We start from the raw sequence: 17,818 nt of genomic DNA, 5'->3' as shown, positions 1-17,818 counted from the left end.
AAGCAACATTGACTACAAATACAATATTAATGTAATATCGAATTATATAATTGTTAAATAATAATTATACCTATATGATTTAAATTAATTAGATAAATATATACAAAATATCGATAGAAAAATTCCATAAACCTATAAAGATTTTTAAAACATATTTGACTAAAATTTTGATTTTTGGTTTATAGTTTCAGCATATCTGAGAAAAAATCAGCAAATTGAAGAAATGTTCTAGTTACATTTTAGTTTAAAGTTTACTATTTACAATTGATGATGATTTAATCAAACTTTTGAAAAAATTTAAACAAATCACAGATTTGTTAAGACTTATTTGTTAGACCTATTTGTTTGTTTTATCGTACTTCGAATTGAAATATATTATTTTTGAAAATGGGCTTATTGAGGTTTTCTTCACTTGATATTAGAATGTCCTAAGCTAGAGAGTAATTATACATGTATATAGCAATTAAATGGGCATTTTTTCACCAAATTGGCCTGCAAATGCCAGCTCTATCTGGTTTTTCTCCTTTTGGACATGGTGGTTCCCAGAATCCTGAGAATATGAAAGGAGCTAATACTCTATAGTCATTTAATTTTTTGTCTATTCGAAGAAATTCGGCACGGCTATCATATTTGATATTATTAGGCGATTTACCTTCAATTGCTTGCATAGAATCATTAATATTTTCAAATTGTTCGACCTTATTGAATTTGTTCTCCACCTTTTTATTGTGATGGTTTCTAGATTTGCGATGCTTTGTATCTCTATGTCTTGATTTAGTTTCAGTACTTTCTCTTTTATTATTTTTTGATATTCTCGTGTCATTTTTTGTATTTTTTCTATGTTGACGTTTCAATAATTGTATGAACTTGCAATCTCTGCTTGGATTTTTTTTGCAATTTGGCATATGCTTTCGTTTTTTATTTACTTTAGGCATGATGAATTTGTCTGATTTTTTATGTTTTTTTGTACGATTGTTATGTTCACGTTTCTTAGCATTCACATTTTTATTATCCAAATTTTTATTATGCACTTCATCCAGATTTTCTATAGAAATCAATTCAGAAAATCTTGGATGTGAAGATATGTTCAAATTGTTCAAGTGCTCATGCATTGTTTTACTATGCGAAGAATTATTTGAATTATGTGCAATTTTCATCAGGTTGTTAGAATTGTTAGGAACCTTGTTAGTTTTTTCAGTCAAATTTGAGACAACTAATCCAGTCCAGCCCGAGGAAAACAGCATACACAGAAAAATTAAAATAAATTTATCCATTTTAATATTTATAGTATCCAAGAATCACTTAATATTAATAAGTATTAAATATGCACTGGTTGTTCACATTTCACATTTCCAACATTTTTTTCATTTTTTTGCAGTTAGTAGTAAATTCTTTTTTAAAATGATATTTTGAACGTTTTGCGCCTTATATTTATAATATACGGGACTTTAGTAAATGATGATACATACGAATGTTTTATCATATTGATTATATTTTAATCAGATATCGAATGATTTGGCTTTATATATGTATATGTATATACATATTATATTTTATATATAAATTTATTATCAAACTCAAATTTCACCTTTTCTATGAATTAAAATCAAATCGAGTTGATTACTTTGAGTTGAAACGACTTATTTCTTTTGAAGTAGTAATTGAGTGAGAAATTTGGGTCAACGTTTTTGCTAAAAATTTAGAATTGCTTTTGGAAATTTGGAAACTATTTGCTGTTTTTTATGCGATGATTTTGAATTTTTTTCATGTTCTATGGTAGGCAATGTTATTGGTCGTGAAGATATCAATAAAAAAATATAAATGCTTCATATGCTCCGTTCCATACATTATCTTTAATCTCACCTAGAAAATATAATTTAGTATAAAATGCAAGTTAGTTTTAATATAATTACCAATGTTTTTTCAATTTAAGAGGGTAGAGCGGTGCTTAGAAGTCAGCAGGTAAAAAGGTTCACCATCGATATCTAAAAAGCCAATAAAGTTGAGAACTTTTTCATAACAATATTTGCAAGTAGAGGTGATAAGACATATAACCAGTCGGCACCTAAATTCTTACAACGATGTTTTTTGCCATATTAGTTCATACAACATTGCTCAATTTACTCTGTCTATGGGGTAAAAAGAATCAGGTAACAAATTAAAAAAAAGAGCAAAAAACACATTTATACAATTATTATTAGTTAGTTACAATTATTAGTCTTACTGAACATAGTCAGATAGTTATTTGTTTGATATGTATTATTTGTTGGAATGCAATTGGTTTGATTTTCACAATATAATTGCTTAAAGTCAAATTGAACCTCTGTGCTCCTCAATTTACATTATATTTTGTTTAAATCTTATAAGGATAAACTAATAGGAATGTAGCAAACCAACTTCAATTTAGATAAATGCTTGTATTTTTTCTGGTTTGAAACCTTTATAGTTTTGAGATTCTGTTTATTTTTTGATTTCTTGGCATAACTATGATTCACACTTACTTCAATTTTACTCTATCATAATATATCATGAATCATTAACTGTGAAGGACACAGATATATTCGTTTTAGGAGAAAATAATTTTTGATGTGAGTAGTGTACAATATGTGTTGAACAAGCATTTTTAACTTTTATTTGCGAAATGAATCATAATTTTTAAATAAATATTGTTGACACTAAGATAAAAAATTGAAATTAATTATAAATAAGTAAATTTAATCAATGTCTTTAAAAGTTGTTTTTTAATCATGTCATTAACGATTGTATCTTCAGTCTTATCTTTAGTACTCAATGCGCAATACAACCAATAAGTAAAAATTCAGCAATTGTACGTTTCCAGAGAAATCATATTGTTTTTGTTTACATCTCTAAGACTTATTTATGGATATATGATATAATAGTTCAAAAAAGCTAATCAGGCTTTCATATCTTCCACCATTTAATAAATATTATGAAAATTTGAAAAAAATGAAAGAGGTACACAGAACGAATCCTGGTACTTTGTACAAAGAATTTTATCATAAAGATTATGCATGGTTCTATAATATATACTTATAGTTAGCAATAATTCTGATAATTTACCAGTTAGCTGGGATAAAAGTAAGTTAAATGATAGTTTGCACGCGAGAACATACTGAAATACTGTTTTTACATACGATTAATCGAAAAATCTTTCGTATTTTTCTATTACTTACAATATATATCTTGTTATTGAATCTGAAACTTTATGTTGCTTTTTACGATAGATCCATGAAAAAACCCTATTTATTAAAATAAAATACAATTTGTAAAAATAATATTTCTACAATAATTTTTCCTAGAAATTTTACCATTTATTCATATATATATATATATATATAAAGTCTGATTAAGCGTTGGATTTCTTTCAATCACAGTTTTGTATGAATGTGGCCAAGAAATACTTATACATTATCCATTTTATTAGAATCGATGTGATTTAATGATTTTTTCACAAATAATTATAAAAATATTATATTCTCATATATAATAAACAAAAAAATAATTGATTGACATTAGTGGTGTTTATTCGTTCACTTTGATTTATAAGTAATATCTTTGGCAATATGAAAACATACATACCCCAATACATATTATTTTACTTACTTTTAAACAAATTTAATGTATATACATATTAATTTCTCGACCAGTTTTCAGAATAAAATTTTCAATCTCTATATTGATTTTAATAAATTCTTCTAAAAATAACACTTAAATAGACAAGTTTGATCATATAAAGTCGGTGTTCAAGAGCTTTTTGTTTGATTATTATTTGGAATTGAAGATTTGATTTCTATTTTTATATTTGATTTATTTTCTATTTTTAGTTTTGAATTTTATCATGATCTTTCTACTAGGGTGCTACATATTCAAATTTTTCATCAATACCACAAGTTAAACTAACTAATCCTATTTGTATTTATCTCATATTTCATTTTTGACGTTGACAAACATAACTCAGTATTTCATATGAAATTTTCTCATGGCTACTGTCAAAAAATTTAAAAATTAATCCCGTAAAAAAAATCTGTCAAACATGTGAAATTAATTAAATAACGACCTACCATGAAAAAAATATGTGAAAACATAATACAAAATCAAAATTAATTAAAATTTTTGAAAGTATTTTCATGTAGTTAAATTCATCCGAAATTTTTCAATATTTGTGTGTGATTTTACTGTTGGCGTTTTTGTATTTTTCTGTTAATACATTTTAAATTTATTTTGAGGAGGTAACAAAATATGAAAATTTAAACAAGATGGGAAATAAGTTTGCAAGGTAAGGTTTCGAACGACTGTTGTAGCATAATTATATAATTTGCGTAATTATTGAGTTTTAGAATATATTAATAATATGACATATATTGCTTAATATATGTGGAGATATTTCGGGAGAGGTAATTTTCTCAAAATAATATTCTAATAGCTATTAAATAATTTTATGCTCCTCATACTTAAAATTTGCGTTTATTGGTCAGTGCATTATCTTAGTATATAATCTGGAATAGTTATATTATTATTTTAATACCATACGATATCAAAATGTATTTACTAACTTTATCTATTATCCAACAACACACAAAAGTTTTGTATGGATTATTTGCTGCTTAAAATTAATGTGAAGTTATTTTAAAGCAGTTACGCAAATTTTCAATAATTGTACTTAACGGCTAAAGTATTACTCACATTTATGCCAATTATTAAAATTTTTTAATCTAAATTTCATAGCCATTTATAAAATGCGTTTCTCTTAGAGCATTTCTCTTTTAAATCTTTTCAAGCACATATTAAACATCCAAAGTTTGTAGATCAGTTTTGCAGCATTACATTTTGAGTACAATTTGAATTCAAGTCACTTCAGACGTAATATATTTTACAATATTCGGTTAATATGAGATAAATACTATTCTTGTTTTATAAATCAATATCTTTCATTATATTATGGTTATTTTGTTGAAGTATTCTAAATTGGTTGGTTTTGTATTACTCAGTAAATTTCCTAAGTTCATAGACCGGGTCTGCATCATTGAATTGTTCATATAACAGACTGTAAAATATTTGTTGCAAAATAATACATTTTTGCAAAATTTACAATAATATGTATTATTAAGCATATGTAAAACATTTTATGTAATGTAAAACATTTTGTTACGCGCATACGTAAAATAAAAAACATGTGTGCATCGCGTCGCGACTATGTTGCAACTTCGCACGCGCATCGTATGATTTTTGCTGACAGCACTTCAATCGAAAATCGTTTATAAACACCTGCATTTGATTCGAAAAATCACAGTTCACTTCGAGTATTCTTGGAAACAACTTCCCAAGTTATTTAAAAAAACTATCAAAATGCAAGCCGTCGTTAAGGTTCTAGCAGTCGCCTGCGTCTTCCAAGCAGTGTTGGCCGTTCCATTCAAATCTGAAGTTGATGAACCTAAATTGGATGTAGTGCAACAAAATTTGATTGAAAACGAAAATAACTTGGCCGAAGCTGTCAATGCCTTAGAAGAAAGACAAGATGAACTGGAAGATTCTTTAAGGGGCAAGAAGAGCTTATACCAAGTTCCAAAGAGCTATGTACCTAAGAGTTACTCAGTAGCAGCTCCAGTGCAATCCTATCAAGCTCCTGCTCCAGCTTCTTACCAAGCCCCTGTCGCTTACCAACCAGCCCCTGCTAGCTACCAAGTTGCATCCTACTCTGCTCCTGCTGCTTCAGCCGCTTACCAAGCTCCTGCCGCTGCTCCCGCCGCCGTTTACCAACCAGCCCCAGCTGCCCAAGTTGTTTCATACCAAGCCGCTGCCCCAGCTGCTGCCTACGCCGCTCCCGCTGCCGCATACGCCGCCCCTGCTCCATCTTATGCTGCTCCTGCTCCCGCTTATGCCGCTCCTGCACCTCAAGTGACCTACACCACCTACACCGCTCAACCTCCTTGCCCTACCAACTACTTGTTCGGTTGCCAACCTAGTGTTGCTCCAGTTCCATGCAGCCAAGCTTTCCAACCACCACAAGTGCAATTGACACCATACGTCGCTCCCCAAGCTCCAGCCGTTTACAAGAAACCCGCTGGTGGTTACAGGGCTGCCGATGAAGAGAGGGAAGACATGATCAAGAACATGAACTAAAATGGAAGCGCCAAGATAGAAAAATCTCGAAACAAATAGCAAGTGGTAAAATCTATCGCAAAGAAATATTTGTAAAATAAAATCTTATTTTCAATAAGATTTTATTTTCAAAGATTATTTTTAGCGATTGATTTTTGTATCAATTATTGATCGAGGTTTTTAGGTTGAAAAGACGACGAAGACCTGGCTAGTGAATGATAATTCTAACAAGAAATTAACACTTCAGTTATTTATTTACTAATATTTATTTTCATTTTCTATCATTTTTTATTTATTTCACTTTTATACCAAAAAATACAATAAAAATGTTGAATAATATTACATCTGTGTTTTACTTCTTCAAGTATATGATTTATACAAAATAATTTACAATAGTGACCAAAACAATTTTTTTTAAAATTTCATTTCAGGATAAAACTTATTTTAATTTGTATTCACAGGTTAATCGAACGATATTTAATTATTTTTTGTTTCATATAGTAAATAGTAATTTGTAACTTTAAAATTTCAATTATATTGACCTTCATGCGTATCTCTCTTCGTTTCTGCAAATTTTTATTTTGTCAGAAATCGAAACAACCCTTTAAACTGTCTAATATGAATTTAAAATATATACATATTACATACGCATACATAAATTAAAAAAAAAATTGATTTATATTAGAATAATGTGCATAGATTTTTTCTTGTATTAATGGTCCTCGCAAGTATTTCTTGTCCACATAATTTTTATATTCTATTAAACGACGTGTTAAATATTTATTAAAATGTATTATATTTATTTTTAACTATATTTTGCATTTTCATATTCTAATTTAAACCTTTTTTTACAAATTAATATGTTTAGCGATGCAGTACCTGATGCCCCTTTCACTTGGAAACAATTTTCTTAGCAACTTTATTTTGTAATGATAATGCACAAGGATATTATTGACAAGGATTTTAATTTAAACTTTGAAAATGTTCTAAAAACGTTATAATTTTGATTTAATAAGACAGAGATCATTTGTTCGAGATTAATTACGTAATCAAGTTCTAAAGATTCACTATACCTATCTTAACTTTTACTTTGATAAAAGCATTCATATAACTCTTTCAAAATCTTTTGATATTATTTTAAAAATAATAAATTATTTTAGAATTTAAAAATCATTTCAAAATTTTTAAATACTCTCACAAAAGTTTTTGCGTTAATTTCTCTTTTTTAATTTTCTAATTTTCAATTTTTTTCATATTTTAGAATATTTATAAATTTATATTAATTAAGAAACTATTATAATTACCTAATTATCGAAAAACTTATGATTTTATAAATGTTTAATATATTTAAAATCGTAAACAATTATATACAATCGTATATCAAAGAATAAATAAATATTCATGTAATAATAGATGTTCGGAAAATTTTTATATAATCTTATTTAATATTATCGATATAGTTTTTTTTATCATTTTTTTTAAATTTCACCAACATTTATATAAATTCAATGTTGTCTTTGAATGAACATTTTAATAACTTTCTTCAGCATAAGTTATTAAAATTGCAAAAATTGTTAATATTTGTTTTTAAGATATTGAAATGATGATAATTCATTATATATTATATTAGAAAGTGATTATTTTTTACTTAGTAATTAAATCATTTTGGGATCAAAAGCAAAAATAATGGACATAAGTATACATACTTTTAATAAATAAATTATAAACTCTACAAAAATAATTAATTACTTATCTTAATTCTAATTAATTAAATACCTATATATCGATAGGATATCATTCAATTTCATATCGATAGGATATATAGATAAGAATAAAACAGAATGTTTATAATAAATAATTTATTTTATTCTATGAACGAATGGGACTTTTGGGTATATTTTTGGGGGAAAAATACATAATAAATACATAAATATAATTACATTAATTATATATCATTATATACACATCTATATAAAACTACATACTAAAAATATTCTAGTGGTAGTTTATTCATCTTTTTTCCAACGTTGTATCTGAAAACAATAATTTGAATATAATAATAATATTATAAAATTTTACTTGCATTACTTAATTTATAGTAATCATGATATTATTTGAAGATTTACCTATAAGATATTTATTCCTCGGTATCGTTTTCACCATCTGCGGCTCTGAATGCGTATCCACTAGCAACAGTTTTCTTGGCAGGAGCTTGGTAAACCACTTGAGGTTGAGGTTGTTGATATACAACTTGTGGTTGAGGTTGATAAGGTGTCAATTGCACTTGTGGTGGCACAAAACTCTGGGAGCATGGAACAGGTCTAACGTGTGGTTGGCAACCAAACAGATAGTTTGTTGGGCATGGTGGTTGAGCGGCATATGTTGTATATGTCACTTGCGGTTGTGCTTTAGTTGCGACAGCAGGAGCTCCATAGGAAGCGCCGCCTGCGGATCTTCCATAGCTGAGGTGGGAACCTCCGTGACCATATGAAGAAGAGTGTCCTCCATGTCCGTAGGATGAGCCACTAGAGTAACCGTAACCTTGTTGTTGGTTGTTTCCAAACAACTTTTTCTTTTTCAATAATAAAGTTCTAGAAGCTCCCAAGTTGATGTCAATATTGTCCATATCATCTAAATCGATCGTACGTGCACCTTCCTTAGTTTTGCTATCAGAGGCTTCAACATTTTCTTGATTTTCATTTTCAGCTTCCTTGTATGCCTTTACTGGTCCTGCTGAATATTGTGTTGGGACTTGCAAATGGAATGTTGGGGCGCTTGGTGCAGAGTAAGTAACCGGTTTTCCATATGATTGATGTACGGCGACGGGTGCTGCAGGAGCAGAGTAAGCTGATCCAGATGCGGAATAAGTAGGAGCAGGACCAGAATATGCAGGAGCAGCAGCGGAGTATCCTGGAGCCGGTGCTGGGTACGAAGCTGCTGGGGCGGAGTATGCAGGTGCCGGGGCAGAATAGGATTGTGCTGGCGCAGCCTGTTGTGTATATTGCGGTCGTTTCGAAGCATATCCATTTGAGGACGCTGGTGCAGAGTATGAAGAAGCGCTAGCTGGAGCGGAATAACCAGAACCTGCAGCAACTGGACTAGAATAGGAGCCTGCGGCAGCTGGAGCAGAGTATCCAGCGGAAGAAGCAGGAGCAGAGTATCCGGCAGAAGAAGCGGGAGCAGAATACCCAGCCGAAGAAGCGGGAGCAGCGTATGAAGCTGGCGCAGGAGCGGCATAAGCTTGCTGAGCAGTTCCAGAGTAGCCATGGACGGGTGCTGGATATTGTGGTTTAGCTCCATATGATCCACTGGCAGCACCGTGGTAAGTTCCAGATGGTGCAGGTGGTGCGGCGTAAGATCCAGCTTGAGGGGCGGCATGATAGGCTGGTGCTACAGCTGGAGCTGCAGCGGGACCTCCATAACCTCCACCGTGGCTTGAATAACCTCCTGCAAGACCAGAATAAGATGGACCTGAAGCCGTGTACGAAGCTTGCCCTCTTACAGGGCCGTATTTATTAGATGCCGCTGGAGCAAAAGATTGAAATGCACCGTAAGCTGCCTTTTTAGCTCTATCAGAATCTTCACCAGAGTTTTCTTGTTCTTCGTCTACTTTAGCCACTGAATTTTCTGCCTTAGCGCCTTCATGATCAGTTGTTGATTCCGTTGAATCTTGTTTTGTAACTTCTTTTGAATCTTCCGATGAAACAGGCGAAGCTATCGCCGAGCTCAAAATGCTCAATACTAAACACAAAGCGATAAAGGGTCGCATTTTGTTGTTGCTTGATGGTCACTCAATTCCGCACTGATAAAATTCGCTGCATTTTTCAAATATATAAAGCAAAGGCTTCATTGTTTAGATCAGCGGTTTTCAGAAAAAGTTCAATGTATGAGTACATATATTGTACATTAATGTGATTGAACTTATTGATTGTATTACGAAATTCTAAGTAGGCAGATTTAGACACGCGCTGATTAGTTTCCAATCATTGCTGATTCTTCATAATTATTCAAATACATAGTTGTATCCAAATTCTTATGCTCGGTACAAGAAATAAACTTATGCGTGCTTAATTATAAAAAACTTTTATATACATATAATACATTTATCAAATATTCACTCGAATTAATTTTCAGAACATATATTATGTAAAAATTGACACTATTTATTCATAATTTATTTTAATTATTATTGATATTTTTTTTCTGCGCAAAATATGTACTCATCTTGAATATTGTACGAAGACGTATTTTCTGTAAAAAATTATATTTTTAGTATTGGTGTAGCACAACTGTCATTTTAATTTTTTTTTACACTTTTACGAAAGCTTTAATAAAGTATGAAATAAATTTCTGTAATTATTTATAATTGCAGTAGGCAAAGAAATAATAATTTTGTACCGTTACTACGAAAGTTTTTTGTAAGTTTTGTAAGTTGTTCAAATACTTTTGTGATCTATAAATCTTTTGTTACACTTAATAATTTCTGGAAAATGAAATTTCGCGAAACTTCAGAAGGAAGGCATATTTTTATTTTCAACCACAAATAAAAGATTTTTTAATGATAATAATAAAATCTAATTACTATACAATATTTAATTTTAATTAAATATCTTTGATCAAGATAATTTATTAAAATAATAAATTGGATCAACTTTTACTAATAAGCAGAATTATTTATGTTTAAATAAAAGTCCTCGGAAGTTAAAACTGACATTTAAATGTATTCTGTAATAATTTTATTATAAAATTTCAAAGATTGACATTTGTGAGATATTATTTTTATTTAATGAAAGTTTGACAAAATTAATTACCAACATTAGTAAAGTAATTTAAAAATGTGATACAAATAGAACTTTGATTAATTCGTAAGCTTATCTAATCATAATTTTAAAAAATTAGTGAACTGTTTATCGAGTATCGATAAAAAGTTCAAAGATTTTATATAATATCGAAGATAAAATATAACAATAAATTAATTTCTTTTAAAATAATATTTATAACGAGTAGTAAGATTGTTATTATCGAGAAATATTTATAAAGGATATAAATGTAAGAAAACTCATTTCACTCAAGAAAACTCAGAAGTGCTCATTTTAAAGTTTATATATTTTTCATTGCGATTTTTTATAATTTGTTGTGCAACTGATCATGTTTTTATGGTCATTTCTACTTAATTATTTATTTTCTGAAATAAAAAATCAATTTTCAAATAATTTTTTGTGAATAGTAAATTTATTTAAGATAATAATAATAATAATAAAAATAATATATAATTTTCTTTTATATATCACTATATTGTAATAGCATGTATTTATTTAAATATTTTCAAATATCAGAACAGTTGTGAAAATGATAGTCTTAATAATAATGAACTCTTCGAAAACACAATTTATTTTTACACAGTTTATTTTTAATATATTAACTTTGTCAAATATTATTATTACTTTTTTGAAAATCTGTCTTATATTTTTTATGTGGGAATTCTTATTTATTATTTATTGAATAATGAGCAATTAAATATTTAGAAAGTTGCGACTTTTCTGTTAAAACCATGATATTTCTAGTTGAAAATCATATTCCTCAATTCGCGTTTATTAAATTGAACAAAATATTACATTTATATTCATCATTAGTTTTTTTGTTTAATTTTTTGATAATGAAATATATATTTTCTGTATCGCCAGATCATAGAAAATTTCTGTATATTTTAATAGTAAATACATCTATGTTTCATTTTTTTACAACAGCATTTATAAGATTTTTACTTAACAAGATCATTAAAATGATAAATACGGTATGCATCATTTCTTAAAATCCATGTATTTCTACGAAATTTTATATTTGGAATAATATGCAGAAATTAATAGATATATTTTAAAAATTTGATTTGAATTATATTATTAATGGTAATCAATTTGCGAACAAAGTTAAATAATAAAAATACTCTTGTTAATTATTATTTATTTTTTTAATTTTGGATACGTACACTTCGATTTAATATATAAATAAGCTATATATAAATACATAAATACTATAAATAAATTAAACATAATATCCATATTGCGTTTCGTCATTCTTCGTTCTATATATCCAGTAATCAATTTTTTGAAGATTTATTCTTGTTTAGAATTGCCACATTTGTGCTCTTATTGGTGCGTAATTCATGTGTTTGGAGTGTTTATGAGCTGAAAAATATAATAATTAGGTTAATTTTTGGTAAAATTAAAACCGTACTTTTTCAATTTCGTGCTGATTGCAAAAGAAAAAAGCGAAAACAAGGTTTTGTGAATAGTTTGCTTGGAATGGTGCATAAGCTTATATAGAAATATAATATGAGAGTTTTTGTGAAACTATAAAATATAAAGAAAATAAAAAGAAATCAAAACTATTTTGCTACAGAATGTTTAATAATAAAAATGTAAATAAATAACAATAAAAAAATATTTAACAATAAAAATGTTTTTTTACTAAGTTCACTAAAGCAAGATTAGAGTATATATAGTTTATCATACCGATATTATCGCTTTATCATCCCGAGCTGAAATATGAAATTTAAGCAAAGACAGTGTGCAGTCATAGATACCTTGATTTGGTAATACCTTGTCCATCCGCGGAAGTGGCTTCTGAGCCTACTTTTTTATCCTCAGTGTTATTATTACCGTTATTACTACCAGAGTTCTGTTCATCTGTCAATTTTTTCTGTCCCTTTTGATTTTGAGAAGCCAGTTCATTCATTCTTGCTATGGTATCCATTGCCATTTGATCCTGCTTGATCTGTTCGATATTGCTTAGTGTGGATTTAGGTTGAACTGGAAGCCCTTCTGGATTTGATCTGTGATAAAATATAGCTTATAATGCCCATAATAAAAAATTATCATTTATTTGTATTATTTATTTGGTAAGATGATGATAAGTTCATTAAATTTGATTTTAATTTTTGAAAGCAACAATTTGCTATATTTTTTAATAATAATAATATACAATACATATTACCTTTCCTTTGTTTGATTGGTTTCTGGTTGATTCGTTTGACCTTCTTCGGCATCCCTATAAATAGAAACTTTTCCTGGGCCATATGTCGGTTGATATGTCGCTAAACCAGTAGCTTGTGGTAGAACCTGAACAGTTCCTTGTGGCTGGGCGAGTGGTGTCACTTGTACAGTTTGCGGTTGGAAAGACTGCGAACAAGGGACAGGTCTTATGCTTGGAGCACAGGAGAATAAATAATTAGTTGGGCATGGAGGTTGTGCTGTGTAAGTGGTATATGTTTGGGGTTGAGAGTAAACAGGAGATACTACAGGGGATGGGGCTGGTGCTACTTGGGTATAAGCAGCCGAACTGGGTTGAACAGCGGCAGGAGCTGAATAAGCTTGGGCTTGAACTGGTGCGGTATAAGCTTGAGATTGGACGGCAGCGGCTTGATAAGCTGCTGGAGCACTAGCTATAGAATAACTTGGTAGAGCGGGTAAAGTTTGAATTGCGGGATAGGCAGCAGCAGCGGGTGCTGCATAAGTTGCAGCTGGAAGAGAATAAGCAGCAGAAGGTACTGAGTAAGCAGCCGAAGCGGCGGGGAAAGCTGCTGCACTTGCACCATAGGCAGCTGATGCTACTGAGTAACTTGGTAATGCCGGAGTTTGATAGGCTAATGAAGAATAGGCGGGTGCTGGCAAAGTAGAGTAAGCTGCGGGAGCAGGTACGGAATAAGCTGCAGAACCTTGCGTATAGGTTGATGCTTGGGTATAATGTTGAGTTGGTTTATACCTGAAATGATATTAGATTAGAAATCTACATCGTGAATTATATTTTATATAAAAAAACTAAAGTCTATACCCTGCAGCTACTTGATTTGCTACGACGAAGCTTGGTATAACGGACGTTGACCCATATGCCACTTCAGCAGTTCTGTAACCGCTGTTGTGAGTGCCCCCATGTGTTCCGCCTTTCTTTTTGTGCAACACTTTGTGAACAGATCCTAAAGTAATTTATAACCTAATTATTATTTAAAAACCCAACATTTCCAAAAATGATGTAGGTATATTTACCTAAAGCTTCTTCAGCAGTGTTGGTTTGATCTTCAGCATTATTGTTACCATCAGCTTCTCTATAACCGCTTGATGTAAAGTGGGCAGGTCCAGCGTGAACTCCTACTGATCCAAAATGTCCATAACCTTGTGCGTATGGTGATGGAGCCGAGAAATGAGCTGGTGCTTGGCCATAAGGAGCGGATTGGAAATGTAAGTCTTCAGAATGAGGGCCAACGCCATACTGAGCACCAGCAGGCACACCGTATTGACTGGAAGCAGCACTAGATCCATATTGACCAGCAGCTGCACCGTATTGACCAGTGGAAATACTTTGATGACCCGTTTGTGACGATGCTGGACCGTATTGTGAACCAGCTCCTGGTGCGCCGTATTGACTTCCTGATGATTGGGCGGCTACACCAGGACCGTACTGAGAATGAGGGACTGGGACGTTGGCTCCGTATTGGTTACCTTGAACCTGTTGGGGTCCAGCATAACCAGAACCTCCTACGCCTTGTTGATAAGCCGCAGATACAGGGCCTTTGAAGGCTCCACTGCCGGCTGGAGCTTGATATCCAGCACCCTATTTAAAAAAGACACAATTAATAACTAATTGTTTATATACCTATATACAAGTATATACACATATGTAACATATAAAACAAAACACTTGCAAATAGAAATTTAAATTATGCAATGACCAAATACCTTCCCAATAACGTGACTCAATTAATTGTATAATATTTTTTTATTTAATACAAATGATTAGAATTGATAACAACTATTTTCAAATCCAAAGCAATTTAGTAATAATAACATATATTTAAATATTTAATTTTGTTAAAGTGCATATAACGCATGTAACGAGACAATTGAGATTAATGTGACATAATTTCAATGTTGACTTAAGAAAAAATGGATATAAAGCGCATTAAAAATATAATATTAGATTAAAAATTATTTATAACACGATTACATACTGTGGCCTTATAACCAGTTGCAGCACCTGTGCCAGCACCTGCTCCAGCTCCAGCTCCATAGGTTGAAGCCGGTTGAACAACCGGACCATGACTGTGGTTAACCGGTTCGCAAACTGTGTATGGTTTTTCATAAGGGTTTTTGGGTTGAACCTCGACGCAGACGGTAGTTGGCGATTTCTTAGCAACTTCGGAATCTTCTAATTCTTTCTCAGTCTCTTCTAATAAATTGACAGCATTCACTAGGTCTTTGTCTTCTTTTAAATCCGGAACTAGTTTTTGAGTGACAATATCTGATTTCGGTTCTTCATTTTCAGTTTTAAAGGGCACTGCTAAGGCTGTACCGATCAAAGCTAATAACACTAACGCACGCATTTTTTTAAATTTTCCTAACTATAACTAAAGGTGATCCGCGAGAGACCACTGGACGGAATGCACTGTGATTGATTCGATGCATCGTCGACGTATATATTTGATTATACGATTTTGTTAACACAAGCATTTTTCGACTTATAACGAGAATTCTAATTTGCGAAATCTATTCTCTACTAATGCGTGTTCATAATTTTTAATACAATAAAATTACTGGTATTGAAATCAATTGTTCACTTTTTGCAATATTACATTGACTTAGCAAATTTAAATTAATTTTCCTCGAATGAATTTGCATAACTTGAATTTACATATACAAACATCCATATAGATACAAACATATAAGTTAACTCACACACACACATACACACACACATATATATATATACACAAAAGCAAGAATTTAATACTAACTAATAATGACATTTTTGAGCTTTTCTACATATTAATATTTCACAACACTTTTTTCTAGAATTTAAACAGGTTTGTTTTGTATTAATTGTAAAAAAAATATTTGTGTCGCTTTTTTCTCTAGAATTTTAGCATTAATCAATTTATTATTGGTTTATTTAATTTAAAATTAAAATGATATATTCAACTTAAAAAAAACATATATGTCTTTTAAAGTAACAAGCAAATTTTTGTGATATATCACAAAAATTTTCTTGTTACTTTACTTGAATTTATTCTTTGTAAGCCGCCATAATTATTATCTTATTATATTTTTATATATAAATTATCATGAATTTATGTATTTTCTACTCAATTGATTTTAATTTTTTCATATTAATATTTATTCAAATTAATCACGCGCACATGTATTGATACTAATTGTCTATAATCAGCAATTTCTATATTAACGTTTGAGTAATTCAATACTGAGAATAAAGTAAATCAAAATTATTTCGCTTTAGTTGTATTTTTGATTATATGGTTTTATGATAGCTATTGTGAAATTACCTTTTTGTTTAAATAGTGTAGGTTTTAGTTTAAATAGTGTAGGTGTTGTTATCAGTATTTTTAAAACCACAAAATTTCTGAAACAATTTTTACAAATTCCATCTTTTAAATTCTAAATGAAAAAATTAACAACTTTTATAATTCTAAGAACAACGTGAATATTATAATAATTGCTTATATGCAAATAAAATATAAAAACGTTTCGGTATATACGTTTATTAATGTATCTTGTTCTCTATGTTTTTCAATTGAAGTTTTGATAAACAGTTAATTTTTAAGAGAACCTTACTATTTTCTATTATGTTTTTCTCGGCAAAAATGATTTTACAATGAATATTGATTATACCCAAAGTAATTTAATTTATCTCATAATAGCTGATATAAATTTCTACAGATTTGAGCTGAATAAAAATTATAAGCGGGAAACGAAGAGGAAAAAAAAGGTTTCAGTTTTTTTTTAAATGGATCCATAGTATACAATAAAAACGAATAAATAATGTTTGACTCGTGTCTACCATTTTGATTGAAAACCACTTTGTAAACTGTTATCATTATGATTTTATGATTTAATTATTATTTTAAATTATTGTCATCTAATTATTATTAGAATAATAATCAATTAAGTATGTTAAATAAGTGTGTTGAAAACGTAATAAATATAACGATTACTACACTTGACTATAAATATACAAAATCAATTTAAGTTTTTTTGCAATTTTTTTATCGATTTACAAAGTGTTAATATATATTTTATTAATTAATATTGCCTGAAATTTAATGGTAATTATTTTCATAAAATGAATATTTTCATGTATCATTACATATGATCGAGTATATATTTATTATAAAATATTTTATACATCTAATAATAATCTACATTTATTCAGACTGACTGCTGATATGTATATAATGATTTTTTTTATCAATATATGTATATATATACATAATATTTTAATTATTTCAAAATACAATAAATATTATAAATATCATAACCTAAAATACTACATCAAAGAGCTTAACTTATGCTATGTAAATACTTTTAATTAACTTATTTAACTAAGCTGTACCCAAAGATTTCTTCCAACTTTTCTCCAATTTTTATGTCTGGTAAGTCATCAACATTACCTGTATTTTCAATAACAGATTCAGTGACTGTATTGCTTGTGGTAATTTGCTGAACTGGTTTATCTACCCTGGCTGATACTTGTAATACTTTTCCAATATTTGGTTTATCAACAATTTGATAAGATTTTATTTGCTCATCGTACACCGGGACATAAAAATTAGACATCTGACCTGGAATTGCAGGTTCTACCACTGAAGTTTCTAACAATTCCGGTTGAAGTTTAGAGGTTGTTTGGTCTT

At 29.7% G+C, this 17,818-nt stretch overlaps 2 protein-coding genes across 2 annotated transcripts; one reads left to right on the top strand and one right to left on the bottom strand.

The window, feature by feature from the left end:
- The first annotated feature begins 5,367 nt into the window (after positions 1-5,367).
- On the top strand, positions 5,368-6,314 carry LOC113385842 (cuticle protein 16.5-like). Its single transcript, XM_026623671.1, has one exon. The coding sequence runs from the start codon at positions 5,368-5,370 to the stop codon at positions 6,139-6,141; it is 774 nt and encodes a 257-aa protein (XP_026479456.1). The 3' UTR covers positions 6,142-6,314.
- Positions 6,315-8,257: 1,943 nt separating this feature from the next.
- On the bottom strand, positions 8,258-9,889 carry LOC113385840 (RNA-binding protein 14-like). Its single transcript, XM_026623670.1, has 2 exons — positions 9,527-9,889; positions 8,258-9,109 (listed from the first exon to the last, which is right to left on the bottom strand). Exons 1-2 carry the CDS (start codon positions 9,887-9,889, stop codon positions 8,258-8,260), a joined length of 1,215 nt encoding a protein of 404 aa, XP_026479455.1.
- Positions 9,890-17,818: the final 7,929 nt, after the last annotated feature.

Source organism: Ctenocephalides felis, unplaced genomic scaffold (genome assembly GCF_003426905.1).
Source record: "Ctenocephalides felis isolate EL2017-DRISC unplaced genomic scaffold, ASM342690v1 CF-g0.4_SCAFFOLD_03571, whole genome shotgun sequence".
Lineage (NCBI taxonomy): Eukaryota > Metazoa > Arthropoda > Insecta > Siphonaptera > Pulicidae > Ctenocephalides > Ctenocephalides felis.
The sequence above is the reverse complement of the archived record's forward strand: the minus strand, read 5'-3'. Positions and strand labels throughout refer to the sequence as shown.